Genomic DNA, 19,431 nt, shown 5'->3' on the forward strand with positions numbered 1-19,431 from the left:
GTGAAAAGCAGTGCCAAGGTCTTCCCACTCTTTTCTCACTTCCCAGTCCCACTCATATTCTTTACATAACCAACATTCGACATCAAAATCCCAAAGAAGACAAAGACTGAAGACTTAAAATGACTTTTTTTAATAAGACATTACAATGACATTGTCTGTACATGGTTCCCCCAGTCTGAGGAGGAGAAAAGAGCAGCACCCCGAGGTGTCTTCCAAGTGTGGCTCCCTCCGACTGTGAAACAGATGGACTGGGATGGCGGTTTTACTGTACTTCCGTACTCATGCTACAGATATAGGCTATCATATAATGTCCCAATACTGAGACTAATCGACTGATGGATCAGAGCCAGAGCTCTGAGGTGAACGACATTCCTTCAGAAAGATTAATCGCCGACTTGTTCCAGAGTTTGTGGAGGTCCGTCGAATAATCAGCATAATGACACGTCATGGTCAGTCAACTATTACAGCCCGCGCGAGGGGTCGGAGAACGGGTCTGTCCGGAGACGTGTTCAAGACAGATGCTGATGAAATGTTTCCCTCCTGGGCACCAACAATACTTTCCATCACAGTTGTGTGTTGAACTAAACAAAAAGAACAAGAGCCTGCTAAAGAAAGACCATAAAAAAAAAAAAGATAGAAAATAGGAGAAGTCATAACAGGCATTGGCGGTGATCTTTGCGGCTGTCACAAATGGACCGAGTTTCATTTTCATCAAGTGAATAATGATGACGCTACACAGTACAACCTGAAAGCCAGCCAAACCAATCGGGAGATAAATTAGCCGAGGAGTAAATGCGCTATTAAAAATAAAGGAGGGGCGATAATCAACTTAACCATTCGAGAAGTTATTTGTTATTATACCTTTGACCTAAAACAGTCATCCACCAATCATTAAGATTTGTAGTTTGAAGTTAGCCATGTCAAGCCCTCATACAGTCCGTCACCTGTCGTGGCACAGGAGGGCTGGACGTACCAATTCCTATCCCTGATGCGCGTCAACCCCAGCTTCTCCTGGATCTCGTGCGGCTTCATGGCGTCCGGGAGGTCCTGCTTGTTGGCGAATATCAAGATGATGGCATCCCGCATCTCCCGGTCGTTGATGATGCGGTGGAGCTCCTGCCGCGCCTCGTCGATGCGATCCCTGTCGGCGCAATCCACCACAAAAATCAAGCCCTGGGTGCCCGTGTAGTAGTGCCGCCACAGGGGGCGGATCTTATCCTGGCCGCCCACATCCCAGACGTTGAACTTTACGTTTTTGTAGGTGACCGTCTCCACGTTGAAGCCCACGGTGGGGATGGTGGTGACCGACTGTCCCAGTTTGAGTTTGTAAAGGATTGTTGTCTTTCCGGCCGCGTCCAGTCCCAGCATTAATATTCTCATCTCCTTGTTCCCGAAGATTTTAGAGAGCACCTTCCCCATCGTGAACTCTTGTGCATAAATACCTTGTGGGAAAAAAAAGCAAAAACGGCACGGCGGTGGACACTTGAGTTGAATTATGAACTTTCCTGCGACAGCATGACTCAGTGAAGCGCAACACTCATGTTGATACAACTTTTCTTCCCAACCGTGTCCAGGCCTACAATTCAGGCAGCTGCAGCAGGGTGTTCATACTTTAGTCCAAGTTTGAAATAAGCCCTGGACGGGAGCGACTAAAGCGATCGACTCCTTCAGAGAGGTATGGCGGTTGTTGGAACCGGGTGCGTCCCGTTCTCTTCACCGGAAAAGATCCGTTACAATCGGAGCTCACACGTCAAGCTTCACGCCTCTGCACTCTGTGCTGGAGGGGACGACTTCACCACGATCCTCGGCTGTATTCAACCACGATAATCCTCTTCTCGTCCCCCTGGAGAAGACAGATTCGACAAAGAGGTCAGACAATCTGAAATCTGCCCACAACAGCTGCTAACCAGCGCTAGCACGCTAAGACCGAGCTAACATGCTAACCGAGCCAGCAGAGGCAAACTGAAGATATTCGAGCGTAGAGAACGAACAACAGTGACTAAACTATAACTCCGTCCTACTCTCGATGTCGCAGTTCATTCGAATCTCAGTCGTTTACCTCCGTGCGCCCCTCTTCTGGCGATGAATCCACCAGTTCTCGGCTGCCTCCTGGAAGTCGAGCTGGCCGCGGCGCTGCTACACCGGAAAGGTGTGGAGCTGCAACAACCGCCGCTTCCGTCTGTCAGTTCGGTCCAGCCGATATCACAAAAAACCTTAACGAATTGATGCATTGAGCTACTGGGTAGTATAGGTCGACGCATTAAATCAATACCGAACAAGATGAACGAATACATTTAAAGAGTATTTCAATAAATACTCCACTGTATAGTTGATGATGCCTCCATCTAGTGGCAGTAAGAAGAACCGCAGTCAGTCAGTCGTTCATTCATAAGTCTCTAGTATTTATTGATATTGAACAAGCCAAGTACTGGCTCAGCAACTTTGAATCAACAAATCAAATATTGATCGAAATCAAAAAAACTTTTATCTGCCTCGAGGGATTCACTGTTAAGACTTCAAAACAGTTATCTTTGCTGGCAAAATTTATTATTAGAACGTCACTTCCATCTTTCATCTTGGACACTACAGTTTTCTCCTTTGAATTCCAACTTATGAGGTGTTTATGATGAACATTTCTCCTCAACCGCAGGTGTCAAACTCAATCACACCAAGGACCAAATTCCGATCCAAAGCTTGTTAGTCAAACTAAATTTGTTTTCAGAATGTGACAGTCTACCTTTTAATTCACTGCAGTCACATTGCTACTTCTGTCTTTGGCTTCAAAACAGTTCATCTGTCCTCATACCCTCTTCTTTGCATACCGCCACTTTCAATACTATATTATTTCATACATCCCCTCTATATTCTTCATCAAAATCCCCCCTTTCTACCGCTTCATTTCTTTCCATACTCATTAATGAAAACTGTGATCTTCACAAAGATGAAGTTTGTGGATCAAGTCAGCATGGGCCCACAATCTGCCCTTACCTCAGAAGAATCAATCTAACATCATCACTGGACGCCAGTGACTCAGAGGAGGATGATGCAATCTGCTTAAATTTGTCTGTACTTTCCTCCACTACACTTCTGCGAGGCTCCAGTTCAGACATTGGTCACTGAAAACCCTTGTATCTTTTAATGTTGAGACATTTTCAGATGAAATGACTGGTTCATATTAAGATCTACTTGAGTTTAATTGTCAAGATGACTCACTTTTGCTGCTGCGTCATCCTAGTTTCCTTTTAGACGTGTACAATTCATTGTACATTTAACATATTTAAGAGATTCAACGCTCATCTTTTCAATGCCGTGAAGACTGGCCTTCAGCAGGATCTGGAATGAAAAGGTTTGAGTCAGAGCGTTATTAATGAGATTAAGCGCTGCCAACAAACACGCTCAACAACTTAAACACACGCCCCACCTGACCTATTTGAATGTTCTACACCCAACAGAACAACTGATCTGCTTATTAAGCTTGGTTTTTATTAAGGGGACGTGAATATGTTGAAACCTCCAGTGACACATTAGAGCTCCAGTACAAATCCAAAAGAGTTCCATGTTGCAAAACAAACCACTAATCACAAATGTCCATCATAACAGGAAGTAGGTTCAGTTCCAAATAAAGTGCACCTAACTGCCATGCTCGCGGTGCAGCGCAGCGTTGTAAACTTTGGTTTATGATGTCAGAGATGTTGAGTCACAATTCCTTCATTCAGAACATGAGCGGTTGAAAACAAGCGACCTGATCATTCTCTCCATCAGATCCTCCACACAACCATCAAGGAGATTAGTGACCCTGCATGTTCTCATACACAGCAGTTTTCTGGGAACACCCAAGTTGTCCGGGAACCTCTGTAGAAACATCTCCAAACACCAGTGACTCAGAGGAGGCTGATGCAATCAGTATACATTTGACGTCCCAACATGAATCTTTTTAATGTTGGGTCATCAAGGCATTTTGTACTTTGACTTACGAGGACTTTCTCTCGTGGAATTTTACCCAGAGCTAGAGGGCCATGTGTGCGACCACAGCATGGGACATCTAACGTACAAGGTTCAAGTCCAAGTGTAATGGATTGGAATTGAATTGTTCAAGCACTGTACAATAAAGCTGTGTAAAATCCTTTGAGATGTTCGGATTAAAAGGAAGCTGGAGGCTGTTTATAAAAATAAAATAAACTAAAATGAAATGAAATGAATGAACAAGGGTGGAAATGTAGTGATATATATATAGTGATGATGAGAATTGCCTTTTGGTTCAGATCTGTTCCCCCAAAAAGTTTAAACTCATTTATAAATGATCACTCCTCACTAGCAATGAAATGACATCAGATTTAGGGTCATTCTGTTTCGCATTTTACTTTACATACTTTACCCTTAGTATCAAGTGGATCAAGTGGTCATCAGATTATCTAACACTGAGAGGCGGGAAAAGCCAAAAACATTAATGTTTAACTGAAGAATAATATAGTGCAAAACATCTGATGAAGTAGTTCATATATAACATTTTATATAGAAAAGTATTTGAAAATGGGCGTTACGTGTAAGTCCTAGCTTAATTTTATAAAACAGTGCAAATAATTTTGGGTTACATTTCTGTTTTTTTTTTTTTTGTGAAGACCCACAGTCTTTGAATCACTGTCAGTTTGCTCAACCACTTATAAAGATGTAATAGATCAAAGCACTGTCATAGCAATAAGGTTTACTAAACACTCAAAGTACGTCCAAGCTTAGTTACTGTTACAATCTACTATTAGTAGACTGGTTTCGGTTCAAGAGCTTTTTTTTTTTATCGAGAACTAAAACAGAGGCGATGTTAAATTCGCGACCATGTGTCCCGCTGTGTGCTCCTCAGTCACGTGACAGCGCTGCTCCTCAGGACGCTCGAGCTCTGCTCCTCATCACATACGTAAAGGAGCCGCGACGGCGTCATGGCGGACTCCAGCTCCAACCTCACGTCGCTGGCTCGGGCTCTGTCCCACCACACGCTGGACCTGGTGGAGACCAACGAAGTGTCACCGCCCCGACCTTCTCAGTTGCACCCATGCCGAAGGAGGAAGCTTTCGAGCAGCAACTCGCTGGACTCCCTGGCGCCGAGCACTTCTTCACCTTGCGCCACCGAAGCCCGGGTCCTGGTCATCAACACCGGCGGCACCATCGGCATGACGCTCCACGATAACGGTACCGGTCCAGTGAGGGAGTCACTGAGGGAGTCGCGGGTTTATTTATTGCTTGTTTTTCTTTTTGAATGAATGTAAGGAGACCTGCGTGACGACAGCGCGCACGTGCGTCCCTAAATAGTCGGACACAAACCGCTTAACTACGCAACACAAACATATCCATCCGCCCTGCCGCACAAAGAAATAGTCCTTAAAATGACACAACGGTTTTCGCACGTCACCATGTTACATTAAACATGTTGGTATACTGCCTGTAAAGTGACATTTAGTATTTAAATAAGAGTATTTAAATCTAGACTATTTCCTGTGTCTTAGGGATTACAACTTTTTAATCTACGCATTTCAAATTAAACAGCAGCCTGTGAATGAATGAGGGCTAAATGTAGTACTGCTCCCTCAATAAGTAAAAATTCTATAGCTATGTGATACCGCATGGTATTGCAAAGAAAAACGTTTAAACTCAAACCCTTTGATTTTTAAATTTCTATTATTGCAAAATCAGAAAAGTTCTGAGCACATTTGTGTGTGAGATTCTGATTATTATATCGCTCTGAAATTTGAAGGCAATACTGATGATGGAACAGGGAGCTGATAATAACATTTTGAGAGTGTAGACGCTGCGTGTCCGCGTCTTGTCTGCATGGTTTCTTCAATGATATTTCAAATGCTAAAAGGGGTAACTAAATAAATTGATAAACGGCTCAATGGAGCTGCTTGGCAGAAGTCTCTCCAGTTCCTGTCTGAGTTGCGTTTTTTTTTTTTTTGATGTAACAACGGAGGGTCACTTCTGAGCTCTGCTGGAAAACAACCACCCAGAGTCTCTCAATGAATAACTAGATGTTGACTTGACCTATTAGGTAACCTGGAGGGATAACACTCAAAGGTCCAGTGAAAACACCACATTTGACCATAATCTGGGAAACTCTTCTTGGCATTAGCTATAGTACTAAAACATCATATCGTGGTACAAACATAGCATTAAAGTTCCAGCTGACACACTTGACATGTGAAGCTGCACATACAAATTATTCATCTAAAAACTCTAAGCTCTCTGCTGCATATTCATTGTAACCGCATGATGTACTACGTCTGTTTTCTAATACACATTTAAAGTGTAAAAAGGTTGACTTCACAAACATGTTTACCCTGTAAACATTTGGCCAACACCTGATATTAGTAAACACACTCCCACATGTGTAACACTTGTACTCTACGCACAGTTGTATGACCTCTTCATTCATTAATCTCACAAACTTGATACTATTAAATAATTTATTTATAACGATTGTTTTGCAGGCGTTAATAATTGCACAACTGTGAATGTGATTACACTGAATGAATAATAGTGTCTTTACATGTGAAGGTGTGCTTCATGCAGATGTCTGTGCTCATGGAAGTCAGCTGCTCCATGTCGTCTCTTATTACAAATGCCAGTCTGAATCCCGAGTGATCCTCAGTGACACCTGCTATATTCAGCCACTAGGGCTCAGTAGAGAATCAGGGATTGTACGTTTGATTCACAAGTGAAACACACTAACGCATGTTTTTGCCTTGCTGTCCTAGTCCTGGCTCCAAAAGCGAATGCCTTCGTGAACAGCCTTCGGAAGCTGCCCATACTCCACGATGAGATGTACGCAGAGCAGACCAGCCTCTACGACTACTACGGGTCCACGAATACGCTGGTCCTGCCGTAAGTCCACACAAATTCACACCAGTTTAATTCTGCCCTATTAGCAAGAGGCTCATAGATGTCACGACCTAAACCTCATGCTTTATTCAACACAGTTTGCCCACTGCTTATATTTCTATGTTAAAGGTGGCTAGTATAATTCCCTCACTAAACACGAACATGTTCTGAATGACAATGAGACACTTCTCATTTAATTGAAATGGTCAAAACCCTGGTGTTAATCCTCAAAGTCGCTTTTTTATCCTCACTCTTGCTAAAACAGATTCCAATTTGACCAAAAAGGCTTTTGAAATTCAGACATAGATTTCTAGAATCTTCATATACTCATATTCCCTGATAAAATGTCACCATTTGTTATGTTTCAGCATCTTTTTCACTAATGTTGGGTGTCTTCTACCCCTCATGGCTCTCCGTATTTTCCCATGTTCAGGCGAATGTGCAAGTGATCTATTAACAATAATAAAAGAAAAGCCTCCCAAGAAAATAATTTTATTTACTTCCTTTACTTCTTAACTACTCCTTAATCATCTGCACTTCCTTTATCTTAATTTTCCTTTTTTTATTCTGTCGCATTTTTTAAAATTATTTTGATAGTCAATATAATTTGCGAGTTAAAGACTAATTTCATTTTTTGTATTTTAACACCTTTCCTTTAATTTGTATTATTATTATTTTCATTGTAATATTTATTTATGCCTCCTCACCCCATCTTTGGACCCCTGTTGCTGCCATTTTACAAGGCTTTTGTGCAAACCCTGATGATGCTAGTTCATCAACTCCACTCTCAGTAAATAAAAAAAATTAGGAACGAAGCAAAGCACTAGAGCAGAACCGGGACATGTGGTGAGATGTGAGACCACCACGAATGTGAATCAACAATGCTGGGAGTTTCTCAGTCAATCTGATTCTTGAATCGTCATTGTGAGACTGAAGAGCATCTCAACCACTTCTATTTTTCTGACAGGAAACCAACTCCTCATTCTGGCCAGCTATTTCACGGGTGCAGTAGTTTTGTGTTGCCCTGCACGTGGCCTGCGAGTGCTGCCCTCGAGAGGGAGTCTGTTGCATGCTGCACAGCACTAGTCCACACCAGAGTTTTAAAATATTCTAACGCATTGGATCTGATTTGTTTACTGCATTTTGGTCAGATCTTTTTGCCTATTCTTCAACTGACAAGTCTAAAGTCATGTGCTGCTGCATTCTCACTTCTTAACACTGAATTAGTGGTTTGATTTAGGGTTTTAGTCATGTGGTTCTAAAAGCGGGCACCACAGGATTTCATCGCTATTTACCATAATCCATTCATAGCTATTAATCCTGTTTTCTGCCCTGTGACTCCAATGACAGGATAAGAGGTTTTGAATATTTAAAAATAATCAATTTGTACGGGTCAATGCCTCATTTCTAAATGATATTCCTGTTTTCAAAATGAAAGCTCATGGTCAGTTTAATCTGACTGGACTATTGTTGTTATAATTAGGTAAGAAAAAGACAAACTGAAACACAATCTCGCCAAGAAGTTCTACATTATTCTGTTTCATTGAATTAAGTGGAATAATGAGTTCTCTCTCTTAATATGGGGAATATTTAATCACAATGTAACCCACCACAGTTTGGTGAAGTAGGGGCGCAATATGATGATGATAAAACTAGTAGCTGTTTCGCCGTATTTATGCCATCATAACTAAATTATGACCTTTGTACTATTCAAAGTAAGATGTGTCTACAGAGAAAAACTAAAAAACGTTTTGTGTTGCAGTATGACTCGTCTTTATTTTAGTATAATACTCATTGATGTATCTATTGACATGCTGTCCCTCATGTGACAACCCTTGTTGGATGCTCCAGCCCTCCTCCTCTCTTCTCCCTGCTGCTGCATTCACCTCAGATCCACTGTGCTTTCAAACAGACCCATGCTAATGTTGGGGGTCGTTTATAAGAGGGGAGATTAGGCACCAAAGCTTGCGGCTTTATATGATGAGTCAGCGTGACGCCGGAGTTAAGGCCACATTAATATGTAGAGGTGCACGGCCGGACCTGATCCAAACTCCCGGAGTGAACCACCTCAGGCTCAGAATCTGTGATGTAAGGAAGTATAAAATGGGGCTCTGGCGCCTGTGTGAAACAGGTTTTGGCTCCCCGCTGCTGAGACAGACGGCTCGGCTAAATGGAGTTTGTCTCGCTTCATAAAGATGGATTTTAGGGATCCCAGTGGCCGTCTTAAAAGTTGAAACCTGCACTGATGCTCGCTTCTCTGCCAGGAAGCCCTCTCAGTCAAACAATACAAATGTTTGTTTAACCATGCTTTTATGGATTGAGCTAACATAAACGCTGCAGATGATGTTTATTACGCCTGTGCTGTCATATTTGTGATGCTGACTGTGTATGAATGATGTCTTCTAGCTTGAGCAAAGAGAACAAGAGGATCGTCTACACTATTCTGGAGTACAACCCTCTGCTGGACTCCTCTAACATGACCACGGACGACTGGGGGCGCATCGGGAAGGACATCGAGGTCATTAGCTCATGCTAGTCATAGTAGTAGTGTTGTGTTGTGTTGTGTACATTTGATGAAGAGATGTAGGGTTCATTTTAAGGTATGGAATTAACATGATATAGAAGATATCCGTTAATCTTCCCACAATGGGGATATTTGAACTTAGAATAAATGATGATGAAAAAAGCTCCTTGTCTCATGCAGAAAAACTATGAGAACTACGACGGGTTCGTGATCCTCCATGGTACCGACACGATGGCGTACACGGCCGCCGCTCTGTCCTTCATGTGTGAGCATCTGGGAAAACCTATCATCCTAACAGGCTCCCAGGTGAGAAGGAGATTCCCGTCCTACACTTCAAGTTTTGAGGGACAGAAATTCACACCAGGTATGAGAGACTCTGGACTGGGACGATGCTGTCAAAGCCTGACAGGGCTGTAGGAAATTCCAGCTTTTCAGCGTGTGACTTCAACACGATCCGGTGTAAAAGTGATTTATTTAGTCGCTCTTAACAAGTCGAACTTCTCTCAATGAGTCTCAGACTGTGAACTCCACCTGGCATGTTGTCTGCTGTCGATCAGGTTAGACTTGAGTTTTATCATATTTTAATCTCTGCAGGTGCCGATTTATGAGATGAGGAACGACGGCAGAGATAACCTACTGGGGGCGCTGTTGATCGCTGGGCAGTTTGTCATTCCGGAGGTGAGAAGAAGCACTAGCTCTGGTCTTTTCTCTTGTATTGTTGTACGAAGATTTTTATATTTTGTTTTCATTTATTTGTTAATTTCTTATCAAGATTTGAACTTAATATTATTGTTATTGTTAATAATATTATTTTGGATGTTGATAAAATAATATTTTCATTGAACTAGATTTTCTTTCGCTGTCCCATTTATAGAGTTAGGTAATTAAAATTCTGTATTTTGGTATTTGTATTTATCCTACCTCGGTTTTATTTCATATTTGTTTTGCTTTTTTTTGCCTTTTTAGAAAATTGTATAAACATGTTATTGTATTAAAATAATGTGTAATAAAGGGTAGTATCATGTAAATACATTTATAGGATTAAATTGCATTTCACACGTTAGAAATATTAAGCATTGACAATGAACAAAAACCAGGGACAGGTGTCAAGTTTTTGCCTGATTTTACATTTTTAATTTAGATGTTATTTACTTCATGATGACAGTGTTGTTCATCCTGATGCAAAAGTCCCCTAATGTCTTGGCAGGTGTGCTTGTACTTCTACAATAAACTCTACAGAGGAAACCGAGTGACCAAAGTGGATGCCGGCAGCTTCAACGCCTTCTCCTCGCCAAACCTGGCTCCCCTGGCCACAGCTGAAGTCGACATTATGAGTGAGACCTGCGGCAGAATCCCTTAAAGTAGTCGCTCGTAGTCTCTCTTGACAAGTCTTCTCTTCTGCCCTAGTTAACTGGGACACGGTGTGGAGAGCAAACACCACAGCAAAGTTCCAGGTCAGCACCGAGCTGAACAGGAACGTCGGACTGCTGCGGCTTTTTCCCGGAATCACTGCTGCGACCGTGAGTTGACACTCTCTGCTGACCTGAGAGCGTGAGCTATGGTGATACACAGGTGGCACAACAACATTTGTATAGCTTAAAAAATAATAGTTTGAATGAAATGTCCTAAATATTTTATCTTCATTTGATGTCAAGGATGTATTTAAAAAAAAAGAATAAAACATATTTTTCCTTACAAGCCTTCCTTAATATTTGTTATTATTAAAATGTATTTGTGCAGTTTATTATTTAATATTTTCATGGTTGAGCCTCATATTGCCAGAAGGAAAATATGAATACTACTTTTGCACCCTTGTTATCAGGTTACTAAACAATAGCTGTATTTATAACAGGATGAAGTCAGCATTGTCCAGAAGAGTTTCTGCTCTGGCCAACAGCTATAAAACAAAGTTACCTTTAATTTAATTGTGCTATTACAAGTCGTCCATTACTTCACCCGTCATGTAAACTGCCATCAAAGCTCAGCCCGGAGAAAGATGAGCCGAGTTATGACCCGTGACCAATCACCGCATAAAGAGAGGGGGGCCCCTGGCACGGATACTGTAGCCGCACCCCCTCAGGAGAGCGACTTTACAGTCTCAATCTGCTCTCGCCGCTCCACCCGCCGATCAAAGACTTTGTTATTACCTTTCACTGCTTTTACGCGCCACGGTCCCGCACTTGCCTTTCACGAGAGCGTCACCGATAATCAAACATTTTCTTGTCAGAGCGCTTAGCGCATCAGAAATCCTGGTGCCACCTTCTTCCCACTGTTCCCGGTAACTGCCGCAGCGCTTTACGCTCACTAACACCTTTAGATTAATCGCCCTCCGTACTGTCGTTGGTGTCGTATGCCGCGGCTAATGATGTGGCGTAGAACCTCGCCACGCCAGCCAACCAGCGACGGCGATGCATCGACGGCAGCAGATGGGGTTTTAAGACGCTTTAAAGTGTTGAGGAAAGTGGAATACTAATGTACTGGTCTTCGACTGCAGTGTTTGGTGAAGTGAGGCTGCGGTGTGTTTGCAGGTGAGGGCCTTCCTGCAGCCACCGATGCAGGGCGTCGTGCTGGAGACCTACGGCAGCGGGAACGCTCCGGACAAGCGCCCAGATTTACTGGAGGAGCTGAAGAAGGCCACCGACTCGGGCGTCATCATCATCAACTGCACTCAGTGTCTGAGAGGAAGCGTGTCCACGTCCTACGCCACAGGAAAGGTTTGTATCCTGCGATGGTCTATTAGCAGAGCCTGAACCTGACCATTCTCTGGTCTGTCGCAGGTGCTCATCGATGCCGGGCTGACAGCCGGCGGTGACATGATCTCTGAAGCCGCCCTCTCGAAGCTCTCCTACGTTCTGGCCAAGAAAGACATCTCATTGGACGCCAAGAAAAAGGTGCTGGCATGTTCTGCTTTGGACTCCGACTGTGCTGTGCTACATTAAAAGCACTGTAATACATGTCTGCTCAGGCAAAGCACTCACAAGCCTCACTTCCAGACTTGACATTTGTGAAGGTGATAGTGACTCAAGTTGATCGTCAGGTAATGAGTCTGAATCAAGGAATACCTGGGAGATTTATTTAACAACAATGACTTCCTTCATCTTTAACCCAAAAGACCCTTTTTTTCTTAAGAAACTCTACTTCCTTCTGAGTGAGTACCTGAGTGTCTCGACTGCAGGTCGGCAGGTGCTAAGTAGTTGTGACTTGCTTGGACTGTTGACCGGGTTTAGGGCGTTCCACTTGTGCCTCTAGTTATGTCCCTACATGTAGGATTTCCAAGTCGGAGTGTCCAAGACGGCTTCCCCATATGTGACCAGGAAGTAGTATTGCTGAAAGAGACGAACACATTCCTGTTCATCCTGGGGGTTTTTCAAGTTATGGTGAAGTTGTTTAGACACCACTTTGAGACTGTTTGCTTGACGTGCAGATGATGGCCCAGAACCTGCGAGGAGAGATGAACGTGGACAACGCAGGAGCCAAGCTAAATCTGAGCGACAGTCGCTTCATCCAAGTCATTGCCAAGTCGCTCAGCATCAGCTGCAAAGAGGTGAAAAAAACACAGTTTTAAGTGACCTTAAGTAACCTTTTTTTTTTTTTACAAATCAGTACACACTTAATCGCCATTCTCTAAAGAAATAATATCATTTATTTATTCTTTTTCTTTACTTATATCAATTATAATTTTCAGGCTGAATTGTTAGTGATGGTAACGAAAGGTGAGTAATAATGAAGAACATGCAATCTGAATAAAATGTTATAATTGCTTCTTCTTATTGTGTTGTTTGTTAAAATGTGTCTTCCATTTTGTTTATAATTCACCCCTTCAACCTTGATTTAATAGTCATTTTTATTTTCATTTACAATTAGTCACTTGTCCATGTCAAGGACTAGTGAATTCTAAGGTGACTATTTCAATTTGTTGTTTAACAAAAATCACAATCAATATTTGATACTAACAACGTTTTTTGATTTGTTATCTGTTTTGCCTTTCGTGTGATTGTATCATGGAACTAATGCCTTTGCCACAATAAATTAAAACCTGCTCGATCATTAAGCTGCTGCGCTGTCGTCCACTGTTCTGTACGTACTGCCATGTGTCAGCGAAGACGTCAGCGTTGCCCGACGAAAAAGATTGTGTTGATAGAGGTTTAACTTCTTGATGATGTCATCAGGAGTTGGAAGCCATCCGCGATGCTCTGACTCCACCGCTGGCCTGCGCTGCAGCAAAGATCGGCGACATCGAAGCCTTGGAAGCTCTGAAGGAAATGGTGAGAGAAGCTCTTGGTCACAAGTAAACCCTGCACTGTTGTGAGTTGTCGGTGGCTGTGGTGTGACTTTCCCTGTGGTGCAGGGTAGTAACTTGTGCCTTGGTGACTACGATGGTCGGACGCCGCTCCACGTAGCTGCGTGCGAGGGTCATCTGAAGGTGGTGCAGTACCTGCTGAGTCACGGTGCAACAGTCTACGCCAAGGATCGGTACAGAGACACACCGCTGTACAATGCCGTACGATTCAGGTAAGAGCCTTTATCTAGCAACGGCGCCTTTGTTTTTACAGAAGAACAGTCGCTGACAAAAGTGTGAGCAGCTAGTCTGAAGTGGGTGGTCGACCCTCTGTCATAAAAGTGGTGATGTGAGCTGAAATGCTGCTGTACAAGCTGTTGTACGACTACGGCTATTGAGTTTGATGGTCCTAACAGATGTTTGACATTTGGTTATGTTGTACTTCAATGTATTTCTTCAGATTAAAACCTCCTGGAGGTGTCAAGCAGTGGGAATAATGTTCTGCTTCTCTATCATAACAAACATGGCGTCTACCTTCTATGTTATGAAAAATGATGAGGGGCTATGGTTTTTCTTTTTGGGATACCAACAACATGATTTTTGTGAGTTACCACAAGAGTGGAAGGGGGGTGAGTGACGGGTGACCCTACTAGTTGATGTGCAGCTCACCTCCTGTGCAGTTCCCTTGATGGCCAGAGGGGGACTCGCTGCTGTTATTTGGTTGTTAACGTGTGTTAAAGTGTTAGAATCTGTGATGACCTGGATGCAAGAATCACTTTCAGCTCCTTCACATTCACTCATGTTCTCATGAGCAGCTCGTAACAAGGAGCATGAAACCGGAAGCGTCTAATTAGAGACCAATTAGTCTAATCTGTTTTAAAAAATGTCGTTCATTTCGTCAGCTCTGGACGTGGCTTTAATGTAAAGGTGGCACTCGGCCTGCGGGTTTGAAACCTCGTGACTGGGAGTCGTGCCTGATGACTGTTTTTTTCCAAGTCCAACGGTCGCCACTGCGTGTGCAGACGTGTCTGGTGCGTGGCAGCCCGAGACGCAGCCGCCACTTGTCGCCGCGCACATACCTGTCCTGCCCCACAAATGAATTCAAGAACACAGTGCAAAGTCACAGAACCAGAGTCTGGAGCCGCTCAACGGGATGCCATCATTTCCGACTCGCTGGAATCAATCGGCACTTTATCTTGTGCCCTTATAAGGAGTGGCAGCGAGAGGAGCGGGGAGGGGTGAGGCACCATCATGGGGAGCGTCCTCGGAACCGGCCCTTCCAGTCGGCTCCCAGTTTCACAGATTTAAGACACCTGCTTACAAATACAGGAAGAGATTCTTAAAACCACTAAACCGACAAAAGAATTGCTGGAATGATTTCGATGACCACGTAGCAGGAAGAGCTGTGATTCTCATCTCAGTCTCTGACTGGGTTCATTTAGTGTTTCCACAGCTGGTGACTACAGATAGAGCGGCTCCAGGGCATGTTCCAACAGGCCATGCCACCCACTGTCGCCCACGCAGTGACACTCACAATGACTTATTTGTCGTTGGTACTCTCCCGAAATAATCTCTCTCTCTGATGGAGCTTTGAATTGCACTGCCTCTGCTGGGCATCAGTGTCATTGGTCTGACACATATGGTGCCTCTCTCTGACCACTGGAGCCCATGGCGCGAGCAACACATTAAACCAATGTCAATGTAGAGGCCTCAGAAGGTGCAGCACGAAATACACAGTGCGTCCTGCCTGGGTGGACCTGTATCTGGAGCCATGTGTGGTGGCACACGTGCTCCAACCTATCGATTTGCTCAAGTACACGTCTCACCTGAGCCCATTCCAAGTTGCATATGGTGGCAAGCCCTTAAGTGCAGAAGGTCTCAACTGTTTACCACATTTCACCCTGTGTTTCGTGCTAGCAACTCATGCCTCATGTCATGACTTGGGTACTGAAATCCATAATGTATTATTGTGAGGTACACAGTATGTTATGTCTTGACCCATGAGTGTATTGTATCTTGCCACATGAATCAAAGTAGCTATCATCACTAGCTTTTGAGTTCTTACTGATGAGTTCCCATGTCTTTTCAGCAGCGTCACCCTCACACACAGCACGGAGCAGATGGTCACATGGTGTCGAAGTTCAACTCGGTGCTGGAAACCTAACCCAGTCTCCTAGAAATCTCACGCTCATCTGCAAACCGATGACTAATGTTGCTCGTCTTATGTTCACTAGTAGCATCATGACTGAGTCAGATACTTATTTAAAGAAAGGCTTGCATCACTGGAACTGACCGAGCAGTGCTTGGTTCAGTCGCCGGTCTCAATGGAACCTGCAGGAGGATGCGATCAGGAAAACTTCATATCTCGTGTACTCTCCAGACACAGGGAGGTGGTGAAGCTGCTGAGGAAAACCGGAGCCCACTTCTCCAGGGATGAGCTGGACGAGGCCGGAACTGAACTCTGCAGGTGAGCAAGGTTTGAATTTGTCTGTGTATAGTGAGAAATATGTGGCGCGCGGTGACCCCTCCTTCATAGCTGACACAGGATCAACCAGTCGCCCCGCTGTTACACAAGCGGCAGGAATGCTCCCCGGCAGCATTGCGCCGGCTCTCGCCTGCATCATCAGTTTTTGTGACACAAGCTTGTCATCCATCTTGGAACAGTGCAGTCTGATAAGAGACGCAGATGGCAGACGGAGCGATGGCTCCTGTGATGGTTCTTACATGATCTCTCCTCACCCTCGTCATCATGAGTTCACTAGTCTAGATCAGAGCTTTCATTACAACGCTGATATAAGTCTTAAATCTGGTCATTGAAGTCACCTAAGACACGTGTGTGTGTGTGTGTGTGTGTGTGTGTGTGTGTTAGCTTGGCGGCCAGTGGGGACCTGGAGGGTTTGGAGATATGGTGTCTGGCTGGAGCAGACCTGAACAAACCGGGTTACGACGGACAGACGGCCATCCAAGTGGTGAGTCTCAGGAGCTATTGTGCTGGCTCGCACGTCTTCAGTTGCCCCTAAAGCTGCCCTCCGCCCCCCTGCAGGCTCACGCTGTGGGACAGACGGAGGTGGAGGCCTTTCTGCTTCAGGCTGCCAGCAAGAAAACTCAGGTGAGCGCAACGTGAGCCTCCCTGACGCCCCCAGACCTTGAAGCTCTTAACGTGTCCTCTCGACTCTCTTCACTTCCAGTCTGCTTTTGGTGAAATAAATGAGTTTGATGAGTATGATGATGATGATGATGAGGTAAAAGACGTGTGTTACTGTCGGCATGACCCTGTCTGTCTCCGCGTGTCTGTCCTCCATCAGCTCAGGCTCCAGTCCCTTCATGCTCTGCTCCCACACCAAAGGGGAAATGAGCTCACTTGTGCCGTTTGAATGTTTAAAGCCTGAGAAAGAAACTCTCGTTTTTATTTACTAAATCTATTTAAATAAAGATTTACGTCTAACTTTCTTTTTTATATTGATAGTTTCCTTGTTTTTAATTCTCTACATTATTACATTATCTCTCTTCATTACTTTATTGTCATCCATTCTAAATTAATAATAATAAAAAAAATCTTTTCTCATATATTAAATAACTAAATAATTAAATTCGGCTCTTCCTTACTTACTTTAAGAGTTTATTTAGAACTTGCTTTGACTTAAATTTGCGTTGAAAATGCATAATTTTCTCTAGTGCTTCCAGTCTAAATCCACCCAGTGAAAGGAAGATATGCCCATCTGTGCTGAACTTTTCCTTCATGTTTCGTGGCGGCTCATGTGTTTCCCCGACAAAGGAGACTTTGGTGTGGGTTGTTGCTGTGTCTGTGTGCTGCCTATTTTGAAACCGACTGCCTCACTGTTTTTATATGTATGTATTTATTTAATATCAGCGATACACAAGTGCCACTGCAGAGCAGGCCTCTCAAGCCGGTCCTCGCAGGCCTTTGCTCTGCTCAAGAGGACGTCTCTTCACTTGAACACAGTGGCGGAAATTTCACGGCTACTTTACAGTTTCAACCAAAACTAGCTTTACTTGTCCTTCTTTGTAAAATGCCACTGTAACAGAACGTTTTGTAGATTTGCTTCAATTAGATTAAGAAATTATTATATATCAGATGGTGATGAGTTGGCTGAACTCAAGACAGACATTTAGGAGATTGGACTCTTACTGTGTATGAGTGAGATAAAAACAGTGAGATTTGTGGCTTCAAAATAAAAGCCTGTTTGTGTGGCCAGCGGTGAACACCGCTCACCCCCAGTAACCAGCCTGCTTCCATCTTTCAGAGCGGCGTGATCGAGTTCACCGCTGCTCCCTCAGGAATGTGAGCCGGAGCCGTCGCAGGAGCCTCTTCCGTCCACCTGTTATTATTATTTTTCATTTTTTTACTCACCATGAATGTCGCGGGACACATGCAGTGTTTACTTCAGCACAATGTTTAAGCATGTGAACTGTCACATGGTCAATAAGGGAACCAGGCGATGCACAGAGTTTCACTCTCCAGTCAATGTAAAGCTAAAAACTCTTGTCTGAAAAACGTCTGATACTGGAGATTCAAAAGTACAAAGCTGTTAGTGACATGACAGTGTGAGGACTATATGAAGGTGTTATTGTTTTGAACTTTTGCTCGATGTTAATGCTGTTTGCACTGATATATGCTGTTGCTGCTTCTGAAAAACACACTGACCCGTCACAAAACAACATCACGGCTCAAGCTGTAAGATAATGTGGTGAATAATAAGTAATAATAAGACAAAGCACACAATAAACCAGAAGCAAAGCAAACCATTGATGAAAATATGACTAAGAAAAACTGGAACAATATCAGCACAGCCGTGATCGCCAGCTGTCAGACTCATTCATGGCTATCTGATCTGTGGTTGTGAGTCCTTATCCGTCCAGTCGGGTCTGACTCGCACTGGTCCGGCCTGTTTGTGGCCGTCGAGCCGGAAGAGTGGCATTTCTCCGAGCTGCAGTGAAACGAGGAAACAATAAAGTTTCACTGAGTCAATCTTTGAATGGTCACAAACTTTATTTACAAACCTCAAAGGGTCATGCTGCGGTTTGTGTTGTTTCAGATGGAAATGTTTGTGTTTTAATAAAACTATTTTCTTCTCCGATGATCATGTGTGGTTCCTACTTTGGGGCCGAAGAACCCCAGTCTGGTTCTGCTCTTACTTTCCGCTATGAAGTGAATACTCTTTCCTGCTTTTCCTTTGCTACAATTTTAAAATTGTTAAGTAACTACCAAATAATTTCTATTTAAAATACTAGTGTTAGTATTGTATCTTCTGTTCTAATCTCGTACTAAACATTTTTGTGAACTTGTTTATTAAACCAAATATTTCAAAAAATATGCTTTCAAAATTTACAGTACTAAACTTTTGTGGCTCTAAAATAATTCATTTATCAACATACTTGAATGCTACTCAACCGTTTTAATAAACTCTTCAAATGAACCACAATTTTAACATATTGCTATGTTAAGTGTTTAAATGTCAGTTCAAGCTAAACTATAACACAAAAGCAAAATAAAGTATTGCAAAACATTCAGCAAAACAGTCAATGCAACGACATAATCCATCGAAATAATATCTCATATTATATATTATATATAATATTGCAGAAAAAGAAGGGACAGTATCACAAACACAGTTGGCAAAGGATATAAACTATGAAATAGGAATCAAGAAAAACAAGTGCAGCTATTCGAAACAGGAGACAGAAAAGCAATCGCATGACGGCAAGCCAATTCACAAAAACTCTGAAACACTGAAATGTA

General features: G+C 43.2%; 2 protein-coding genes across 5 annotated transcripts; one reads left to right on the forward strand and one right to left on the reverse strand.

Moving 5' to 3' along the window:
- Positions 1–126: 126 nt before the first annotated feature.
- Positions 127–2,244, reverse strand: arf6b (ADP-ribosylation factor 6b). Its single transcript, XM_053845191.1, has 2 exons — positions 2,060–2,244; positions 127–1,843 (listed from the first exon to the last, which is right to left on the reverse strand). The coding sequence occupies exon 2, from the start codon at positions 1,417–1,419 to the stop codon at positions 892–894; it is 528 nt and encodes a 175-aa protein (XP_053701166.1). The 5' UTR covers positions 1,420–1,843; positions 2,060–2,244; the 3' UTR covers positions 127–891.
- aspg (asparaginase homolog (S. cerevisiae)) lies at positions 1,781–18,762 on the forward strand. Of its 4 annotated transcripts, none has more exons than XM_053845187.1 (18): positions 1,781–1,869; positions 4,856–5,181; positions 6,744–6,870; positions 9,274–9,385; positions 9,572–9,697; positions 9,986–10,069; positions 10,599–10,725; positions 10,799–10,911; positions 11,920–12,105; positions 12,169–12,282; positions 12,816–12,935; positions 13,561–13,656; positions 13,740–13,903; positions 16,051–16,137; positions 16,540–16,639; positions 16,714–16,779; positions 16,859–16,912; positions 17,936–18,762. In XM_053845187.1, the coding sequence occupies exons 2-18, from the start codon at positions 4,932–4,934 to the stop codon at positions 17,975–17,977; spliced, it is 1,968 nt and encodes a 655-aa protein (XP_053701162.1). In that variant the 5' UTR covers positions 1,781–1,869; positions 4,856–4,931; the 3' UTR covers positions 17,978–18,762. The 4 variants fall into 4 exon arrangements, with proteins under 4 accessions (XP_053701162.1, XP_053701164.1, XP_053701165.1 ...); XM_053845189.1 differs by having other exon boundaries at positions 16,859–16,907; positions 17,934–18,762; XM_053845190.1 differs by lacking the exon at positions 16,859–16,912 and having other exon boundaries at positions 1,782–1,869.
- Positions 18,763–19,431: the final 669 nt, after the last annotated feature.

This window comes from Synchiropus splendidus, chromosome 16 (assembly GCF_027744825.2).
Source record: "Synchiropus splendidus isolate RoL2022-P1 chromosome 16, RoL_Sspl_1.0, whole genome shotgun sequence".
NCBI classification, from domain to species: domain Eukaryota; kingdom Metazoa; phylum Chordata; class Actinopteri; order Syngnathiformes; family Callionymidae; genus Synchiropus; species Synchiropus splendidus.